The sequence below is a fragment of the Oncorhynchus mykiss genome, chromosome 7 (genome assembly GCF_013265735.2).
Source record: "Oncorhynchus mykiss isolate Arlee chromosome 7, USDA_OmykA_1.1, whole genome shotgun sequence".
NCBI classification, from domain to species: domain Eukaryota; kingdom Metazoa; phylum Chordata; class Actinopteri; order Salmoniformes; family Salmonidae; genus Oncorhynchus; species Oncorhynchus mykiss.
In genome coordinates this window covers 27,683,618-27,703,124 of record NC_048571.1, presented here as the reverse complement: position 1 = coordinate 27,703,124, position 19,507 = coordinate 27,683,618, and the positions used below count along the sequence as shown (strand labels likewise).

General features: G+C 42.0%; 1 protein-coding gene across 1 annotated transcript in view; it reads left to right on the top strand.

The window, feature by feature from the left end:
• The first annotated feature begins 11,372 nt into the window (after positions 1–11,372).
• Positions 11,373–19,507, top strand: part of fam155a (family with sequence similarity 155 member A) — a 70,047-nt gene continuing 61,912 nt past the window's right edge. Inside the window, exon 1 of the mRNA XM_021608979.2 lies at positions 11,373–12,651. Coding sequence (XP_021464654.2) covers positions 11,947–12,651 — 705 coding nt within the window. The 5' untranslated portion in view covers positions 11,373–11,946. The remainder of the gene's footprint in view (positions 12,652–19,507) is intronic.

Below are 19,507 nucleotides of genomic sequence, written 5' to 3'. Positions count from 1 at the left end.
TAATCTATGTATTTTGCATGAGGTGATGGGTTGAATGAATGGCACGACAATGGGCCTCAGGATCTCGTCACCGTATCTCTGCATTCAAATAGCCATCAATAAAATGCAATTGTGTTCTTTGTCCATCGCTTATGCCTGCTCATACCATAACCCCACCGCCACCATGGAGCACTCTGTTCACAACTTTGACATTTGACATCAGCAAACTGCTCGCCAAAACGATGTCATACACGTGGTCTGCAGTTGTGAGGCCGGTTGGACGTACTGCCAAAGTCTCCTTATTGACCATGGGGGCGGGTTATGGTAGAAAAATTACCATTAAATTCTCTGGCAACAGCTCTGGTGTACATTCCTGCAGTCAGCATGCCAATAGCACGCTCCATCAACATTTGAAGCATCAGTGGCATTGTGTTGTGTGACAAAACAGCAGTCTTTTATTGTCCCCAGCACAAGGTGCACCTGTGTAATGATTATGCTGTTTAATCAGCTTCTTGATATGCCACACCTGTCAGGTGGCTGGATTATCTTGGCCAAGGAGAAATGCTCACTAACAGATGGAAAAGAAAATTGTGCAGAACATTTTAAAGAAATACGTTTTTTGTGCGTGTGAAACATTTCTGGGATCTTTTATTTCAGCCCATGAAACATGGGACCAACACTTTACATTTACACGTTGTTGTTGTTTATATTTTTGTTCAGTATAGATAAACAGTAAAAGTCAAAAGTTTGGACAGCTACTCATTCAAGGTTTTTTATTTATTTGTACTGTTTTCTACATCATAGAATAATAGTGAAGATATCAAAACTATGAAATAACACATGGAATCATGTAGTAACCAAAAAAGTGTTAAACAAATCACAATATATTTTATATTTCATATTCTTCAAAGTAGCCACCCTTTGCCTTGATGACAGCTTTGCACATTCTTGGCATTCTCTCAACCAGCTTCATGAGGAATACATTTCAATTAACAGGTGTGCCTTGTTAAATGTTCATTTGTGGAATTTGTTTCCGTCTTAATGGATTTCAACCAATCAGTTGTGTTGTGACAAGGTAGGGGTGGTATACAGAAGATAGCCCTATTTGGTAAAATATCAAGTCCACATTATGGCAAGAACAGCTCAAATAAGCAAAGAGAAATGACAGTCCATCATTACTTTAAGACAGAGGGTAGTCAGTCAAGAGAATTTCAAGAACTTTGAAAGTTTCTTCAAGTGCAGTCGCAAAAACCATCAAGCGCTATGATGAAACTGGCTCTCAGGAGGACCGCCACAGGAAAGAATGAACCAGAGTTACCTCTGCTGCAGAGGATAAGTTCATTAGAGTTACAAGCCTCAGAAATTGCAGCCCAAATAAATGCGTAACAGACACATCTCAACATCAACTGTTCAGAGGAGACCGTGTGAATCAAGCCTTTAAGGTCAAATTGCTGCAAAGAAACCACTCCTAAAGTATACCAATAAGAAGAACAGACTTGCTTGGGCCAAGACAAACAAGAAATGGATATTAGACCGGTGGAAAACTGTCCTTTGGTCTGATGAGGAGAATGACCCAACACACCTCCAGGCTGTGTAAGGGCTATTTGACCTAGAAGGAGAGTGATGGAGTGCTGCATCAGATGACCTGGCCTCCACAATCACCCGACCTCAACCCAATTGAAATAGTTTTGGATGAGTTGGACCGCAGCGTGAAGGAAAAGCAGCCAACAAGTGCTTAGCATATGTGGGATCTCCTTCAAGACTGTTGGAAAAGCATTCCAGGTGAAGCTGGTTGAGAGAATGCCAAGAGTGTGCAAAGCTGTCATCTAGGTAAAGGGTGGCTACTTTGAAGAATCTCAAATCTAACATATTTTGATTTATAATAAATAAAATGTGTTATTTAATAGTTTTGATGTCTTCACTATTATTCTACAATGTAGAAAATAGTTTTTAAAAAGTAAGAAAAACCCTGGAATTAGTAGGTGTGTCCAAACTTTTGATTGGTACTGTACATAACATGAAACAGCACATTAGTAAGGCAGACAAATGACCTTGAACGAAGCCAAGAATGATTGTCTGTCTTTGCTGGGAAGCTGTTTTTTTTCATGTTTGTACCTTCCAATCCACCTCCAGTTGCCATGCCTGTTGAGTGAGAGGAGAAAGAGTGCACTGCCTGGCCCTGCTTTGAGTAGAGTGAATCAGTGAGCCGTGGGGGGTTATTGATGGGTCCAGAAGGGAACGATGTGTCTGTCAGAGAGATGGGCAAGCCACAGGAGTCCTTCAAAACAGGATCCTCCTGGGGCTCTCTGCAAAGATGTTCCCTCTTGAGAAAAGGTCATAGAGGTACCGTGGGACTGAATGTCTGTTGTTGTTCCCTTCCCAACCAGTCCCTGTTGAGTGTATGGATTCGTCTCAAATGGCACTCTACTCCATATAAAGTGCACTACTTTTGACCAGGACCCAGAAGGCTCCTGTCAAAAGTAGTGCACTATGTAGGAAATAAGGTGCCATTTGAGATGCAGGCCATGTGTTTGGGGGCTTTTTTTTCTCAACCAAGTAAACAGTGTGGTGGGATTAAATTGAGTCTTATTGGGGGTCCACATCGACGGCAAACTGTAAACTACTTTATTTGAATAAGTGCCACATACAGTGCCTTCGGAAAGTATTCAGACCCCTTGACTTTTTCCACATTTTGTTATATTACAGCCTTATTCTAAACTTGATTAAATCGTTTTCCCCCCTCATCAATCTACACACAATACCCCACAATAACAAAGCAAAAACAGGTTTTAGAAAATTTAGCCCCCCCAAAAAATAATGAAGTATTAAATGTACACAAGTATTCAGTACTTTGTTGAAACACCTTTGGCAGTGATTACAGCATTGAGTCTTCTTGGGTATGATGCTACAAGCTTGACACCTGTATTTGTGGAGATACTCCCATTCTCTGCAGATCCTCTGCAGATCCTTGGATGGGCTATATTATGGATGAGCTATTTTCAGGTCTCTCGAGAGATGTTTTAACGGGTTCAAGTCCGAGCTCTGGCTGGGCCACTCAAGGACATTCAGAGACTTGTCCCAAAGCCACTCCTGCTTTGTCTTGGCTGTGCTTAGGGTCGTTGTCCTGTTGGAAGGTGAACCTCCGTCCCAGTCTGAGGTCCTGAGCGCTCTGGAGCAGGTTTTCATCAAGGATCTCTCTGTACTTTGCTCTGTTTATCTTTGCCTTGATCCTGACTAGTCTCCCATTCCCTGCTGCTGAAGAACATCCCCAAGCATGATGCTGCCACCACCATTTTCCACCGTAGGGATGGTGCCAGGTTTCCTCCAGATGTGATGCTTGGCATTGGGCCAAATAGTTAAATCTTGGTATCATCTGACCAGAAAATCCTGTTTCTCATGGTCTGAGAGTCTTAAGCTGTATTTTGGCAAATTCCAAGTGGAGGAACTCTAGAGCTCTGTCAGTGACCAACAGGTTCTTGGTCACCTCCCTGACCAAGGCCCTTCTCCCCCGATTGCTCAGTTTGGCTCGACGGCCAGCTCTAGGAATAGTCTTGGTGGTTCCAAATTTCTTCCATTTAAGAATGATGGAGGCCACTGTGTTCTTGGGGACCTTCAATGCTGCAGAAATATTTTGATACCCTTCCCCAGATCTGTGCCTCGACACAGTCCTGTCTCAGCGCTCTACAGATAATTTCTTCAACCTCATGGCCTGTTTTTTTTCTCTGACATGCACAATCAACTGTGGGACCTTATATAGACTGGTGTTTGCCTTTCTAAATCATGTCCAATCAATGGAATTTACCACAGGTGGACTCTAATCACGTTGTAGAAACATCTCAAGGATGATCAATGGAAACAGGATGCACCTGAGCTCATTTATGAGTCTCATAGCAAAGGGTCTGAATACTTACAGTACCAGTTAAACGTTTGGACACACCTACTCATTCAAGGGTTTTTCTTTATTTTACTATTTTCTACATTGTAAAAATAATAGTGAAGACATCAAAACTACAAAATAACACATATGGAATCATGTAGTAACCAAAAAAGTGTTAAACAAATCAAAATGTTTTATATTTGAGATGCTTCAAAGTAGCTACCCTTTGCCTTGATGATAACTTTGCACACTCTTGGCATTCTCTCAACCAACTTCACCTGGAATGCTTTTCCAACAGTCTTGAAGGAGTTCCCACATATACTGAGCACTTGTTGACTGCTTTTCCTTCACTCTGCGGTCCAACTCATCCCAAACCATCTCAATTGGGTTGAGGTCGGGTGATTGTGGAGGCCAGGTCATCTTATGCAGCCTGGAGGTGTGTTGGGTCATTGTCCTATTGAAAAACAAATGATAGTCCCAATAAGCGCAAACCAGATCTGATTGCATATTGCTGCAGAATGCTGTGGTAGCCATGCTAGTTACTTGTGTTTTAGTAGTGTAGTTCTTAAATGACCTGATTTGTAACTTTGAAAATAATTTAGTCAAACAGATAGTGAACTGAAACATTTAAATTTGATTCTAGAGGAGGGACAATGAATATACAAATAATTTGGTTAAGGTGTAGGGGCAGATTTATGTAATCTTGTCTTGAGGAGATTTGATTGTCTATTTACTTCATTTTTTTCTGATCTGTGGAACAATTCTCATTATTAACATTGGTAAACAGTAATTAGTGTGCTTGTAATCAAGAACACTACCGTTATTCCTCACACTTATTTTATTATTCCACTTCTTCCCAACTTTTCCAGTGTAATCTGATATGCCTACTTGTGTCTTTTAAAATGTATTATATGAAGCTATGTAATATTGCAGCCATTCATGGACAGTTTTGAATGTCCTACAAATAAGCATTGGATATTAAATGCGCCAAGAATCAAATGTAATTTTTCACATTTTAGTATTGTGTACATGCTTGGCAGAGATGGTAAGGGGACTCACAACTCATAAACACATATTTTGTCTATGTAGAGTAAGATGATGACAAGGATCTTCAACTAATAGACATAAACCACCTGAATATTGATATTTATTATGTTTTTCTTGAAGGTTGGGTGATTTTGAGAAATTATTGTTATAAAAAGAACATTTTCAAACACCCAGCACTTGGGAAACATAGATCAGGGATGGCCAACCCTCCTGGGGAGCAAGCAGGACCTTCTTCGAGACCTATTTTGAAGATAGAGTTCACCCAAAATACAAAATGTTTGTGTCCTTACCTTGAAAGCAGTCTATGGACAAGGAGACTGCAATCTATGATTTGGTTACCCACTGCCATCAACCATTACTATTATTATTTCCTGTGCAGAGCCTTGGTGTAGTGGTAACACACCCCTGCACATACAACTTTCCACTTGAGAACAGGATCAATCCCTGTTTCCAACTTTCCTGCTGTTTCTAGCATTTGCCTTTCTCCCCACTTCATTACTGTCTGAAATAAAGTGTCAAACCACCTAAAGGAATATGTTAGCATTCTTAAATATTAGCATTCTTAAAGTTTCATCCCACCAGTCTCAACATCAACAGTGAAGAGGCGACTGCGGGATGCTGGCCTTCTACGCAGAGTTGCAAACTAAAAGCCATATCTCAGACTGGCCAATAAAAATAAAAGATTAAGATGGGCAAAAGAGCACAGACACTGGACAGAGGAACTCTGCCTAGAAGGTCAGCATCCCAGAGTCGCCTCTTCACTGTTGACGTTGAGACTGGTGTTTTGCGGGGACTATTTAATGAAGCTGCCAGTTGAGGACTTGTGAGGCGTCTGTTTCTCAAACTAGACACTCTAATTTACTTGCCCTCTTGCTCAGTTGTGCACCGGGGCCTCCCACTCCTCTTTCTAGTCTGGTTTTGAGCCAGTTTGCACTATTCTGTGAATGGAGTAGTACACGGCGTTGTACGCAATCTTCAATTTCTCGCATAGAATAGCCTTCATTTCTCAGAACAAGAATAGAATGGTGAGTTTCAGAAGAAAGTTCTTTGTTTCTGGCCACTTTGAGCATGTACTCGAACCCACAAATGCTGATGCTCCAGATACTCAACTAGTCTAATACTCAACTAGCTTCTTTAAATCAGCACAACAGTTTTCAGCTGTGCTAACATATTTGCGAAAGGGTTTTCTAATGATCAATTAGCCTTTTAAAATTATAAACTTGAATTATCTAACACAACGTGCAATTGGAACACAGGAGTGATGGTTGCTGATAATGGGCCTCTGTATACCTATGTAGATATTCCATTAAAAGATCTGCCGTTTCCAGCTACAATAGTCATTTACAACATTAACAATGTCTACACTGTATTTCTGATCAATTTGAAGTTATTTTAATTGACCAAAATACAGCTTTTCTTTCAAACACAAGGACATTTCTTAGTGAACCCAAACTTTTGAACGGCAGTGTAAGTAGGACACGTGACATCCAGACAACTTTGAGAAAAAACACTTTATATCGGAGTTGTCTCGAGATGGCTTTGCATATTCATTGAATGAGGCTTGTAGCATAGAATCTCTCTCCATTGAATACAGGCGGTGGACGTCAAACAACCCTAATCTAATATTCAAAAAGAGATTACAATAAATACATATTTCCACCAATCCAAAGAAAGGATAGGTGGGAGCTAGTCTTGCTACTTTGTGGACAACGACTCCCATTGTTGGAGCGGAGAGACATGTACCTTGTCAGTATATACATAATCTTTGACTGCACTCACCTATTCCACATGTGTTTCTTCTGGTGCTCATTAAGAAATGCAGCAGCCATTACTGAAGCCCAAACAAGAGTTGTCTTTGGGGTGTGGTTTAATGTGGGTATTTCTTGGGTGTGTCTTTGCCATTTAATCACAGCAAACAAACAAGAGCAGCAGTGAGTAAGTAACTTAGTGACAGCGAGGCTAGCTTTGCTACCAAGAGAAGTTTTGAAGTTGAGGACTTCTCCCCTCCTGAGTTCTGACTGACTCTCCATCTCAAGATGATCTGCTAATTGAGTTCTATGTGTGGGCTAAAGCCTGAGCTGACCTTTAGCCAACTTGACAGCAGCTAGCTAGCTTAGCTTGGGGATAGCTACAGCTGTCAAAACACAGTATTGCCAAGATAGCAAGAAGTACCAGTGTCTGGAATGTATTTTATGAGACACTCGTTCTACAAGACCTTTCTACGAAAGTAGCTTGCAACTTGATGTTTTATCACGTAAAGACATGTTACCATGGAAACTATATCAACAACTGGGAGTTGAATGCCTGGTCTTCAGTCAGCTCAGCTGTCAACATGATATTCTATAACTGGCTAGTTTTGTCTTGTCTCGTCATTCTTTATGTTTGCTGCTAGACCTTTCCGGGGGACAAATCCTAGAACTACAGGTGTAGTTAGCTACATGTGGATATTGCACAAACACAGCCAGCTTGATTGTAGATAAATTGATTAAAAAATAAATAATGGTTGTGTTTGTGTTAAAGACAAAACAGTGTCTGATGTAAATAGGATATCATATTGATTTGCTTACAAAGACGGTATGCCTACACTCTTAACAATCTTTGGTACAACTTCAGCTCTCCCAGAACTAGCATGGTATTCCATTCTATTTCTATGGTCTATTCTATGGGTTTGGTCTGAGATATGTTCCGGATATGTTCCGGATAGCCTCAGACAATAACATTGATGTATACGCTGACTCGGTGAGTGAGTTTATTAGCAAGTGCATCGGAGATATCGTTCCCTCTGTGACCATTAAAACCTTCCCTAACCAGAAACTGTGGATTGATGGCAGCATTCGCACTTTCAGTGCCACCGCTTTTAACCACCGCTTTTAATCATGGCAAGGTGACCGGAAATATGACCGAATACAAACAGTACAGCTATTGTAACGGTTGTCGGTGCAGCGTGGTAAGTGTCCACATTTTAAATATTTTAATGAACACTGAAAACAACCAACGAACAGTCCTGTAAGGTACAACACTAAACAGAAAATAACCACCCACAAAACACAATGGAAAACAGGCTACTTAAATATGGTTCTCAATCAGGGACAACAATTGACAGCTGCCTCTGATTGAGAACCATACCAGGGCAAACACAGAAATAGAAAATCATAGACAAACTAACATAGACAACCCACCCAACTCACGCCCTGACCATACTAAAACAAAAGGCAATACAAAGGAATTAAGGTCAGAACGTGACAGCTATTCCCTCCGCAAGGCAATCAAATAAGCAAAGCGTCAGTATAGAGACAAAGTAGAGTTGCAATTCAACGGCTCAAACACAAGACGCATATGGCAGTGTCTACAGTCAATCATGGATTACAAAAAGAAAACCAGCCCTGTCGCAGATACCGACGTCTTGCTCCCAGACAAAATAACAACTTCTTTGCTCGCTTTGAGGACAATACAGTGCCACTGACACGGCCCGCTACCAAAGCCTGTGGGCTCTCCTTCTACGTGGCCAATGTGAGTAAAAAATGTAAACGTGTTAACCCTCGCAAGAATGCCGGGCCAGACGGCATTCCTAGCCACGTCCTCAGAGCACGCACAGACCAGCTGGCTGGTGTGTTTACGGACATATTCAAACAATCCCTATACCAGTCTGCTGTCCCCACATGCTTCAAGATGGCCACCATTGTTCCTGTTCCCAAGAAAGCTATGGTAACTGAACTAAATCGCCCTATTGCACTCCTGTCATCGTGAAGTGCTTTGAGTGACTAGTCAAGGACCATATCGCCTCCACCCTACCTGATACCCTAGACCCAATCCAATTTGATTACCGGCCCAATAGGTCCACTGACGATGCTATCGCCATCACACTGCACACTGCCCTGTCCCATCTGGACAAGAGGAATACCTATGTAAGAATGCTGTTCATTGACTACAGCTCAGCATTTAACACCATGGTACCCCCCAAACTCGTCATTAAGCTTGAGTTCCTGGGTCTCGACCCCAACCTGTACAACTGGGTCCTGGACTTTGACGGGCCGCCCCCCAGGTGGTGAAGGTAGGAAACAACATCTCCACCCCACTGATCCTCAACACTGGGGCCCCACAAGGGTGCATTCTCAGCCCTCTCCTGTACTCCCTGTTCACCCATGACTGCATGGCCATGCATGCTTCCAACTCAATCATCAAGTTTGCAGATGACAATACAGTGGTAGGCCTGATTACCAACAACGACGAGACAGCCTACAGTGAGGAGGAGAGGGCCCTCGGAGTGTGGTGTCAAGAAAATAACCTCTCACTCAACGTCAGCAAAACAAAGGAGATGATCGTGGACTTCAGGAAACAGCAGTCCAGTACGATCTGAGAAATTGCTGTCCTGATAGCCAGAAGCTCTTTTCGGTCATAAGTGGCAGACGGTGGCAGAAACATTATGTACAAAATAAGTTACAAATAACGCAAAAAAACACACACAATAGCACAATTGGTTAAGAGCCTGTAAAACGGCAGCCATCTCCTCCCGCGCCATTCAACTTTAACATATCAGCTAACCATATCATATGATATAGCAATCTGATGCTCAACTGTGCAGTCAATAACGTGGAGCACAATCATTAGTTGATGCAATGCAATGCCTGCAATGTAGTTGGGGGGAACGCCACCAAAAGCTTGATCATTAGGATACATTTCCCCCCAGTATACCCTATACTTGATTCAGAACTGAAACTTAAGAATTGAGGATGTTTTTAATGAGATAAAAAAAAAAAGACAAGGTAGCAAAAATGATCGGACAACAGTACATGATATCTCAAAAAGACACCACACAGCAAACTACCAATAGCAGTGTAGTGTTTCTCATAAGCAATGAAATAGTAGCCTGTCTGTCTATTCCATAGTGTGTGTGTGTGTATATGTGCATGCTATAATATCAATAATTGTTTCCCAGAATGCATCTATGTTTGCCTATGTTTGTGTGTTTGTATGTGAGAGGGAGAGAGTTATAAAAGAAGGAAATTCAATAAGACAGACAGAAACATATTTTTTTGCTCTTTTGCCTCTACAGCAAACTTCTGATCAGCTTATTTGTCTGCATCCTCTACACTACAGTCTACGGTTTAAAGCATAGCTCTCAGACCAGCTAGCTCTCAGACAACTGGTCCCATATTCTTAAAGCATCTCATAGTAGGAGTGCTGATACAGCTTCAGTTTTAACTTTTGATCATAATGAATAAAATCACATGAACAAGGGGGACCTGATCCTAGATCAGCATTCCCACTCTGAGATGCTTTATAAATATGACCCCTGACCTCAGTTCAGTTTATGGTCTGTGGTAAATTGCCTATAGATTGCAGTCATCAATGTCTAGGACAGAAAGTGATGCGGAAGACTACCAAATGCATGACGGGTTGTTTCTTTCCACTGATCTTCTCTCATGCTTTACTTTGTGTCAACTGGGTATTTACAAAAAACAAAAAAAAGCATTTATGAATGAAATTTGAAACTAATTTGTGTGGAGAATAGAGAAGGAACTAAGAAGTATTCTACAGGAGAGAAGAGAGCGAGTGCATTGGTGGACAGCACCTGGTGCTGAAATTAGTTCAAGGAGATTTGTTTCCAGGAATCTTTACCAAAGCTCATCTAGCTATTCACCCATTTTATGCAACCTACACCATTCTGGAGTTTCAGTTATTTAACTGTGTAAATGAGAAAGAAAAACATTTGTTTTGGTTTTAAAATGGTGTATTTCAATTGTATCTTTGGTTTTATTGTAGTGTTTAGGCTACACTAGTGATGTCTTTGAAGGACTGCTGAAAGATAAGCCTGTGGGATAAAAGAGAAACAAACCAACACAAAAACAAACACCATGTCACTGAAAAAACAGGTCCACAGCCAAACAAACCGCACAATACATGATCAGTTGCCTTGGATACAATCCTGAACCCATATCACCCTGAATGATTGATTGTGTTCTATCTTTGTGCTAGAACATGACAACAACCTGGATGTTTTATGCCATGATTAAATGTTATGTTGTTATGATGATTGTATAATGAGGTGCACCTGATGAACATGACAAAGCAAATGAAAGGAGTCTGTGTATTTTTCTTCCTTTAGACCTTGATGGAAGTATTTACATGGCCATAATTCGGTAATAATTCGGTAATAATGCATACATACAGATCACACATCAACCCCTATGGGTCACATCAACTAAGCCTTTACACCAGTTGCAAAGTTTGAATCGTTAATTTTATTTTTTGCATTAAATTCCACTAGTGAGGGAACGCATACAGAAATGAAACCATTCCGTTTTGTGACTGAGGTTAAATATTTCATATTCTATTTTGTCATCCATTAGGCTACTTGTTGAGCTGACTCTCCTGTCTCTCGAGTCCTCACTATTTTCTAGACTCTGTTTTAGCTTTCAGAGTAGCTGGATGGCTACTGATCCTGCACCTTCTGAAAACAGACCATTCAGGTGCGTCAGAATGGAACGGTCGCAACTCTAAAGATGTCGCGCGCGACACAGCACCTCCAAAAAGTGTTCCAAGAAGAACACGATGGCGACAACTAACCCAGGACCGAGATGACAGTGGACATCAAAAGACAACATCTCTGGCACTTTGCCGCCTAGCAGACACGTAAGCGAAAATCACTGGGCTGACATAGAACCCGGCCCTCATCCGAGAGCCACCACCGGCGGATTCAAGGCGAACGTAAATGCAGGTTGCCGTAAAACGGGTCTACACAAAGGACCAGTGCTGAGCGCAGGCTAGAGCAGAGGAGGGGGAAGCGAGACATGTTGCAACAGAAAACTAGCATCTTCATCGGAGAGCCATGGAGAACGCGGCCCCATCAAATCACGGCTTAATCTCCTCCAACACATTAATTGAATGTGAATTACAGATAATCGCGGAGGTAAACCAGCAGCACCACCCACGACACAACATTTAAGAGGTGAAAAACGCAAATTAGACCCCAAGTCAATGCATGTTGTGGCAGAGAAACCCCCACGGTGGAGTCGGCCGTTGAAGAAGCGCGTTACCAAAATATGACCAGGGGTGCTTGGACGTGTCTGCAGCAAGAAGACGGCTTCAAAATCTGGCTAGAACCCCGCGAGAACGAAAAGCCATTCACCGACTCAGAGCGGGCCCAGAGATGGCGACTGTCCTTGGCTTCACTCTTGTTTGTAACCATTCTGCTCTCTGATCACTTATGGTTCTGCGCCGAGGCGAAATTGACAAGGACCCGTGATAAGTTTGCATTGACGGACATGGGAGTTTACCCATCTGCAAACCCAATCCCATCATCCAACCTCCATTTAGCACACAGCAGCCTCCGAGAAAACGAATATGCTATTTTTGTAGGGAATTCTACCAAACCTTTGTGGCGACTTGAAACTTGCCTTCGCGATAGTTTATCTAAAAACTGCTTTACTTTTGATGACGCCGACCATTTGTGCAAGGACCTTTCGGGAAAAGAAGGGACCCGGACTGTAAATATAAGTGATTTGTACCTTTCCTTTTGTAATTCTTATTCTCTTTTGGATTTGTTTTACGGGTCTACGAGTCCGGACAATTTGAACTGCAGTCTTGACGCGATTATTGATGGCGATGTGGCGAGGTGCAGCCTGTGCGTCCAGGCGTACCAGCGCTACGACCAACACGCCCTGGAGAAATATGAGGAATTTGAGCTTATGACTCAGAAATATGAAACGGATGCATATTCAGTGAGAACATGCATGGATGAATGTAAGGTAGGCTGACGGGGATCGTCCCCCAATCTGTTGGTTTTGCCTAAATAGATGCAGTTTGGTCTCATACAGTCGTCAATCGTCATGGTAACGGATGTCAGATTCAAGGAGATCCTCTGCTTTCTTACCAGAAGGCTCAAACAGGATGAGAAGCATATGGCCTTATAGTCTAAGGTCTTGCATGTGTGTCTTTGGTTGTTTTTTCCACAATTGAGGAGTTTTAAATCGGTTGTGGAATGGAAAAAGGGCAAGGCCTTGAGGTGTCCTAACTTTCCTTCCACAGGCTCCACAATATCACTAGAAATAGGCTATTATTTCCAAGCAAATATCAGCCAGATTTACATGTTAATTATTTCTGTAAAATATTGATTTAGATATTTTATTTTGTGCTAGGCTAGTATATGGCAAAGACTACAATAGCTACTACTATTTTCCTATTCATGCATCATCCCGCACCGCACCACACGCAGGTGGTGGTCTTTTTTCAGTATTGAGCTGCGCATGCGGTGTAGCGGCCACTCGGTGCCAGGTGTTCCGCCATGGCCACTCCACTCCACTCCACATTGAGTACATTTCAATAACGTTAACAGGGCACCGGTGGCTTCCATTCCTAATCCGCTGGAAGGGCCTTTCCCCCCGTCGCATTTGGCACAGCTCGTTATTCGCCTGCTGTATGTAGCCCAGGGCAGTCTTATCAGTCGTAAACTCGACAATGGCGTTGACACAGAATTACGACAGCTGCTCTCTTTTTATCACATAATTTATACCTCAAATATGACTATGTGGCCTGGAGGAAGCTCCGAACCTGTAGTATTGTTTTACACTTCACCGACTGGTTGGTCAAGAGCCATTAAAATAGAGGTCTATGTTTCAGTGTGCCCTTGCCATCTCTATTCGGTAATTGTATGCAACATTCACGAGTAGCCTGCTTGGAAAACATCGTTTATAGTGCATTCGAGGTTTTTGGTGTGAGATTTCCTGTGCCTTTAGAGTTTCAGTATAGAATTGTTGTTTAGTTTTAATCTTATTTTTTTAATAGTCGACAGCCAGACAGCCACCATGGACGTGTGTGAGAGCTGTCCATGGTGCTGAGATCCATCTATAGAAAGGCGACGCTCCAAGCGAATGGCAGCCAGGCGGTCAGTATTCATGAACCAGTCAGTGACAACAAACAAACAAATCATGATAAATCATCAATTAAATAAATGCATTTGCTTGAATATGACTATGATTCTGTATACACACATAGGCTACAGTAGCGCACCTCATCTTATTAATTAACGTGAATGATCAACACAACAGAGGGAGATTGATTCAAAATGTTTTATTCAGCATTGTGGAAATCGTATCAGCATTGTGGAAATCGTAAAGTAGGCCTATATTGTTGTTGGTTGACTGTTGAAGTGTAATGCTCTTTATACTGATGATGCACCAGTAGATTAGATAGGCCTAGTCTACATGATATCCAAAGCCACACAGGGGGGGGGGGGGGGGGGGGGGGGGGGGGGGGGGGGGGGGGGGGGGGGGGGCACAGTGTGGGATCGAGTTGCTACTAGACACTGATCTTGGGTCAGTTTCACATTTCCCCCACTAATGGTTAAGGCTAGAATTGGGGGGTGGGGGAAATGGGGCACCACCTGAAGTGCTCTATGAAAACAGGTGTCTGTAAAGCCGACATATGAGTCATGATAATAGTGTGTGTGTGTGTGTGTGTGTGTGGTGCTGAAAAGACAGCTCCCAGCCTCCCACCAATAGGCCAGGAATCACTGTGATGAGGATGCAGTAACAGCCACACTATTTTATGATGATTTTGGCAGGTTACTTTTGGCAGGATGCTTTCGTCCTTGTGGAGCTTACTGTGGTTCGACAATGATGAGGTAACACAACCAAAACATTGGCCTACATGCTCATATTTGTTTGATAATTATCAAGGGACATCTCCATCACTACCAAATGTTGGTTAAGATTAGTTCTCTCTTATCAGTATTTACAGTTAATTTGTAAAAAAAAAATAATGTATTTTGAATTTCATCCTCTTTTTCTCTCTCATGCTGTCTCAACCTCTCCTCCAGTACTACCTTCATCCCTAGTTTTGACAGGCAGATGATGGATGTTGAGGACATCACTCTAAAACCCAAAGCATTTTTAACTCAAATACATCTAGTAAGTTGTACTCAAAGTCAATGAAAAGTCATTATCACTTAAAAATGTTAATATGGCACTGACTCAAAACTAAATGAGAAGTCACACTAATATATATTTTTTTAAAGATACAGTATGATAACAAATTCACTTTTTTTCCCAGCATACTCTACTGCAGGTAGATTTTTTGGAATTGTTTTTAATATCTGTGTTTATGCATGTACATTGATTGATTGATTCAATCATTGAATTTTTGCATCGATAAGGGAAATGGTTCTTAACCCTAGCAGTCATTATGATTGCAGGTTGCAGGTGAATACAATTCGTAACTGTTGGATAGATGAATACAGGCTAGATTCCAATAGGAATTACACATCACTTTGCAAGCCAGAATAATGTCATTTACAGTTAGTGTTTCAAAATTCTAGTAAATTTCCAAGGTTTTCCAGAAATCCTGGTTGGAAGATTACTGGAAAAATGTTTGCGAAAGTTTGCAACCCTACTTGTAAACTATGAGTTTAAGGCCACTATATAAGGCCTTCTGATATATGTAGTGGTTCAATTACAATGATAATATTCACCTAGGAACTCACTTGGGGAAGTCCAAAGGACTGAAAATTGATGAATTCAACAACCATGTCTCAGTCACTAACAAATACAGTCATGGGTGGAAACTATACAAATGGATCAAAAAAAGGCAAGGCACACTGGGAAATTGTTAAAATCAAATCAAACTGTATTTGTCGACTACAACAAGTGTAGACTTTACTGTGAAATGCTTACTTACAATACAAGCCCTTCACCAACAGTAAAGTTCAAGAAGAGAAGAAAATATTTACTAAGTAGACTAAAATAAAAAGTAATAATAAAAAGTAACACAATATCGAGGCTATATACAGGGGGCAGGGTATTGAGTCAGTGTGTGGGGTACAAGTTAGTTGAGGTAATTTGTACATGTAGGTGGGGGTGAAGTGACTTTGCATAGATAATAAACAGTGTTTATTATATATGCATATTCAATGTAAATTGTCTTGTGGCTATTTTATTCATTGTTCAGCAATCTTATGGCTTGGGGGTAGAACCTGTTGAGGAGTCATTTGGTCCTAGACTTGGTACCCTTGGTGCTCTGGTACCGCTTGCCGTGCGGTAGCAGAAAAAACATTTCTATAACTTGGGTAACTGGAGTCTCTGACAATTTTATGGGCTTTGCTCTGACACCGCCTATTATATAGGTCCTGGATGGCAGGAAGCTTGGCCCCAGTGATGTATCGGGCCGTTCTCACTACCCTCTGTAGCGCCTTATAGTCAGATGCCGAGCAGTTGCCATACCAGGCGGTGATGCAACCGGTCAGGATGCTCTCGACGGTGCAGCTGTAGAACCTTTTGATGATCTGGGGACCCATGCCAAATATTTTCAGTCTCCTGAGGGGGAAAGGTTTGGCATGTTTGGACCATGATAGTTCATTGGGGATGTGGAAACCAAGGAAGTTGAAACTCTCGACCCACTCCACTACAGCCCCGTCGATGTTAATGGGGGCCTGTTGGGCCCACCTTTTCCTGTAGTCCACGATCAGCACCTTTGTCTTGCTCACACAGAGAGAGGTTGTTGTCCTGGCATCACACTGCCAGTTCTCTGACCTCCTCCCTATAGGCCGTCTCATAGTTGTCAGTGATCAGGCCTACCACTGTTGTGTCATCAGCAAACTTAATGATGGGAGGATGCTGTTGATGTGAGCCATGACCTGCCTATCAAAGCACTTCATGGCTATTGACGTGAGTGCCACGGGGTGGTATTCATGTAGGCAGGTTACCTTTGCTTCCTTGGGCACAGGGACTATGGTGGTCTGCTTGAAACATGTAGGTATTACAGACTCGGTCAGGGACAGTTTGAAAATGTCAGTGAAGTTACTTGACAGTTGGTCCGCACATGCTTTGAGTACACATCCTGGTAATCCATCTCGCCCAGCGGCTTTGTGAATGTTGACCTATTAAAAGATTTTGTTCACATCAGCTACCGAAAGCGTTATCACACAGTCATCCAAAACAGCTGGTGCTCTCATGCATGCTTCAGTGTTGCTTGCCTCGAAGTCCGTTATAGTTTTCAAGCCCTGCCACATGTGATGAGCGTCAGAGCCGGTGTAGTAGTATTCAATCTTTATCCTGTGTTGATGCTTTGCTTGTTTGATGGGTCATCTGAGGGCATAGTAGGATTTCTTATAAGTGTACGGATTAGTCTCCCGCTCCTTGAAAGCAGCAGCTCTTGCCTTTAGCTCGATGAGGATGTTGCCTGTAATCCATGGCTTCTGGTTGAGATATGTACGTACAGTCACTGTGGGGACAACGTCGTCAATGCAGTTATTGATGAAGCCAATGCCATTGGATGAAATCCGGAACATATTCCTGTCTGTGCTAGCAAAATGGTCCTGTAGCCCATTATCCGCGTCATCTGACCACTTCCGTGTTGAGCGAGTCACTGGTACTTCCTGCTTTAGTTTTTGCTTGTAAGCAGGAATCAGGAAGATATAATTATGGTCAGATGTGCCAAATGGAAGGTAGGGGAGAGCTTTGTGTGCATCTCTGTGTGTGGAGTAAAGGTGGTCTAGGATTTATTTTTCTCTGGTTGCATGTGACATGCTGGTAAAAATTTGGTAAAACTGATTTAAGTTTTCCTGCATAAAAGTCCCCTTCCCCCACTAGGAGTGCCGTTTCTGGGTGAGCATTTTCTTCTTTGCTTATGGCCTTACAGAGTTGGTTGAGAGCAGTCTTAGTGACAGATTCATTCTGTGGTGGTAAATAGATGGCTACGATTAGAACTATCTTGGTAGATAGTGTGGTCTATAGCTTATCATAAAGTTACTTTACCTCAGGCCAGCAATACCTCAAGACTTCTTTAATATTAGACATCGTGCACCAGCTGTTATTGACAAATAGACACACACCCCCACCCCTCGTCTTTCCAGAGGTAGCGTTTCTGTTCTGCCGGTGCATGAAAAATCCTGCTAGCTCTACGTTGTCCATATCGTCGTTCAGCCACGTCTCGATGAAACATAAGATGTTACAGTTTTTGATGTCCCATTGGTAGGATAATCTTAATCGTAGGTCATCAATTTTATTTTCCAATGATTGCACGCTAGCAAGAAAAACGGATGTCAGTGGGAGTTTACTCGCCTACGGATTCTCAGAAGGCAGCCCGATCTGCGGCCCCTTGTCCTGCATCTTTTCTTCACGCAAAAGGCAGGTACCTGGGCCGGTTCCAGTGAAAGCAGGATATCCTTCTCGTCGGACTCGTTAAAGGAAAAAGTTTCTTCCAGTCCACGGTGAGTAATCGCTGTTTTGATGTCCAGAAGTTATTTTCGGTCATAAGAGACGGTAGCAGCAACATTATGTACACAATACGTTTAAAAAATTGTTACACAAAACACTTTAAAAAAAAAATAGCACATGTTTGAGTAGCCAGAACTTATCCGGTTTAAAGTGTAAAGGGTGTGTTTCTCTCTCTCTCATTGATGAGACATGGACAGGGAGTCTTGTCCCAGTGGTGTGTATATGAACTCAGAGGTGTTAGCACGGTCACACACCCTTTATTAACTTCGGCATATATCTCACTGTCCAATTACTGTAAAGTATTACAGAGCTTCAGTATTGGAACAGTTATTCCAACCTCAACAATCATGCTTGCATTCCAAATGGCATCCTATTCCCTATATAGTGCACTGCTTTTGATCAGAGCCCTCAAAAGTAGTGCACTAAGTAGGGAATAGGGTGATTTTTGTGTTGTTTCTATCTTTACATGCTTTTGCCATAGACTACATGCTTTTGCCATAGATTCACAATGTAAGGCTGGTCCTATATCTGTTTGTGCTGGCTTGCCAATTCCTATTGTCAATGTTTGGTGTGACAATCAGAATAGGAGTTGACAAGATAGCACAAATAGATCTGGGACCAGGCTAGAGTCGCTATGTGTCACAATATAGCGTGCCTGATGCAGTGTGTTCTGTTGGCCAATTGACTGCTGTCACAAGGGGCAGGTTCAAAGAGAGGTCACTCTTCAGAGATTTGTATGGAAACATCTGGACATACTGTAGATACTTGTGGCTCAGTTGGTAGAGCATGGCGCTTGTGGGTGTGTGTCTGTGTGTGTGTGCATGTGTATGTGTGTGTTTAAGTAGTGGCTGGAACAGAATTAATGGAATGGTATCAGCCATTACTATGAGTCATCCTTCCCTCACCACAAGTGAGTGAGTGATCCCTCTGGATTCCCTCCCTTGTCAGACAAACAGGTCATGTACAATCAGGGTTGGGTAGGTTACTTTCTAAATGTAATCCGTTACAGTTACTAGTTACCAATGTAACTTTTGGATTACCCAAACTCAGTAACATAATCTGATTACATTCCATTACTTTTAGATTACTTTCCCTTTTAGAGGCATTAGAAGAAGACAAACATCTATGTTACCAATTGAACGACATCTATTGCAGGATAAATCAGTGTTAAAGTTTACATAGCTGGCCATATATGAATGTTACATTTTACTTTATGGGTTGGTGATGTAGACTTCTTCCAACCCATCGCTTTCTACTTGCGAAAATATTAACCTCCTTGGCATTTTTCCTATTTTGTTGCCTTACTTCCTGGAATTAAAATAGATTTTTGGGGGGTTTGTATCATTTGATTTGCACAACATGTCTACCACTTTGAAGATGCAAAATATTTTTT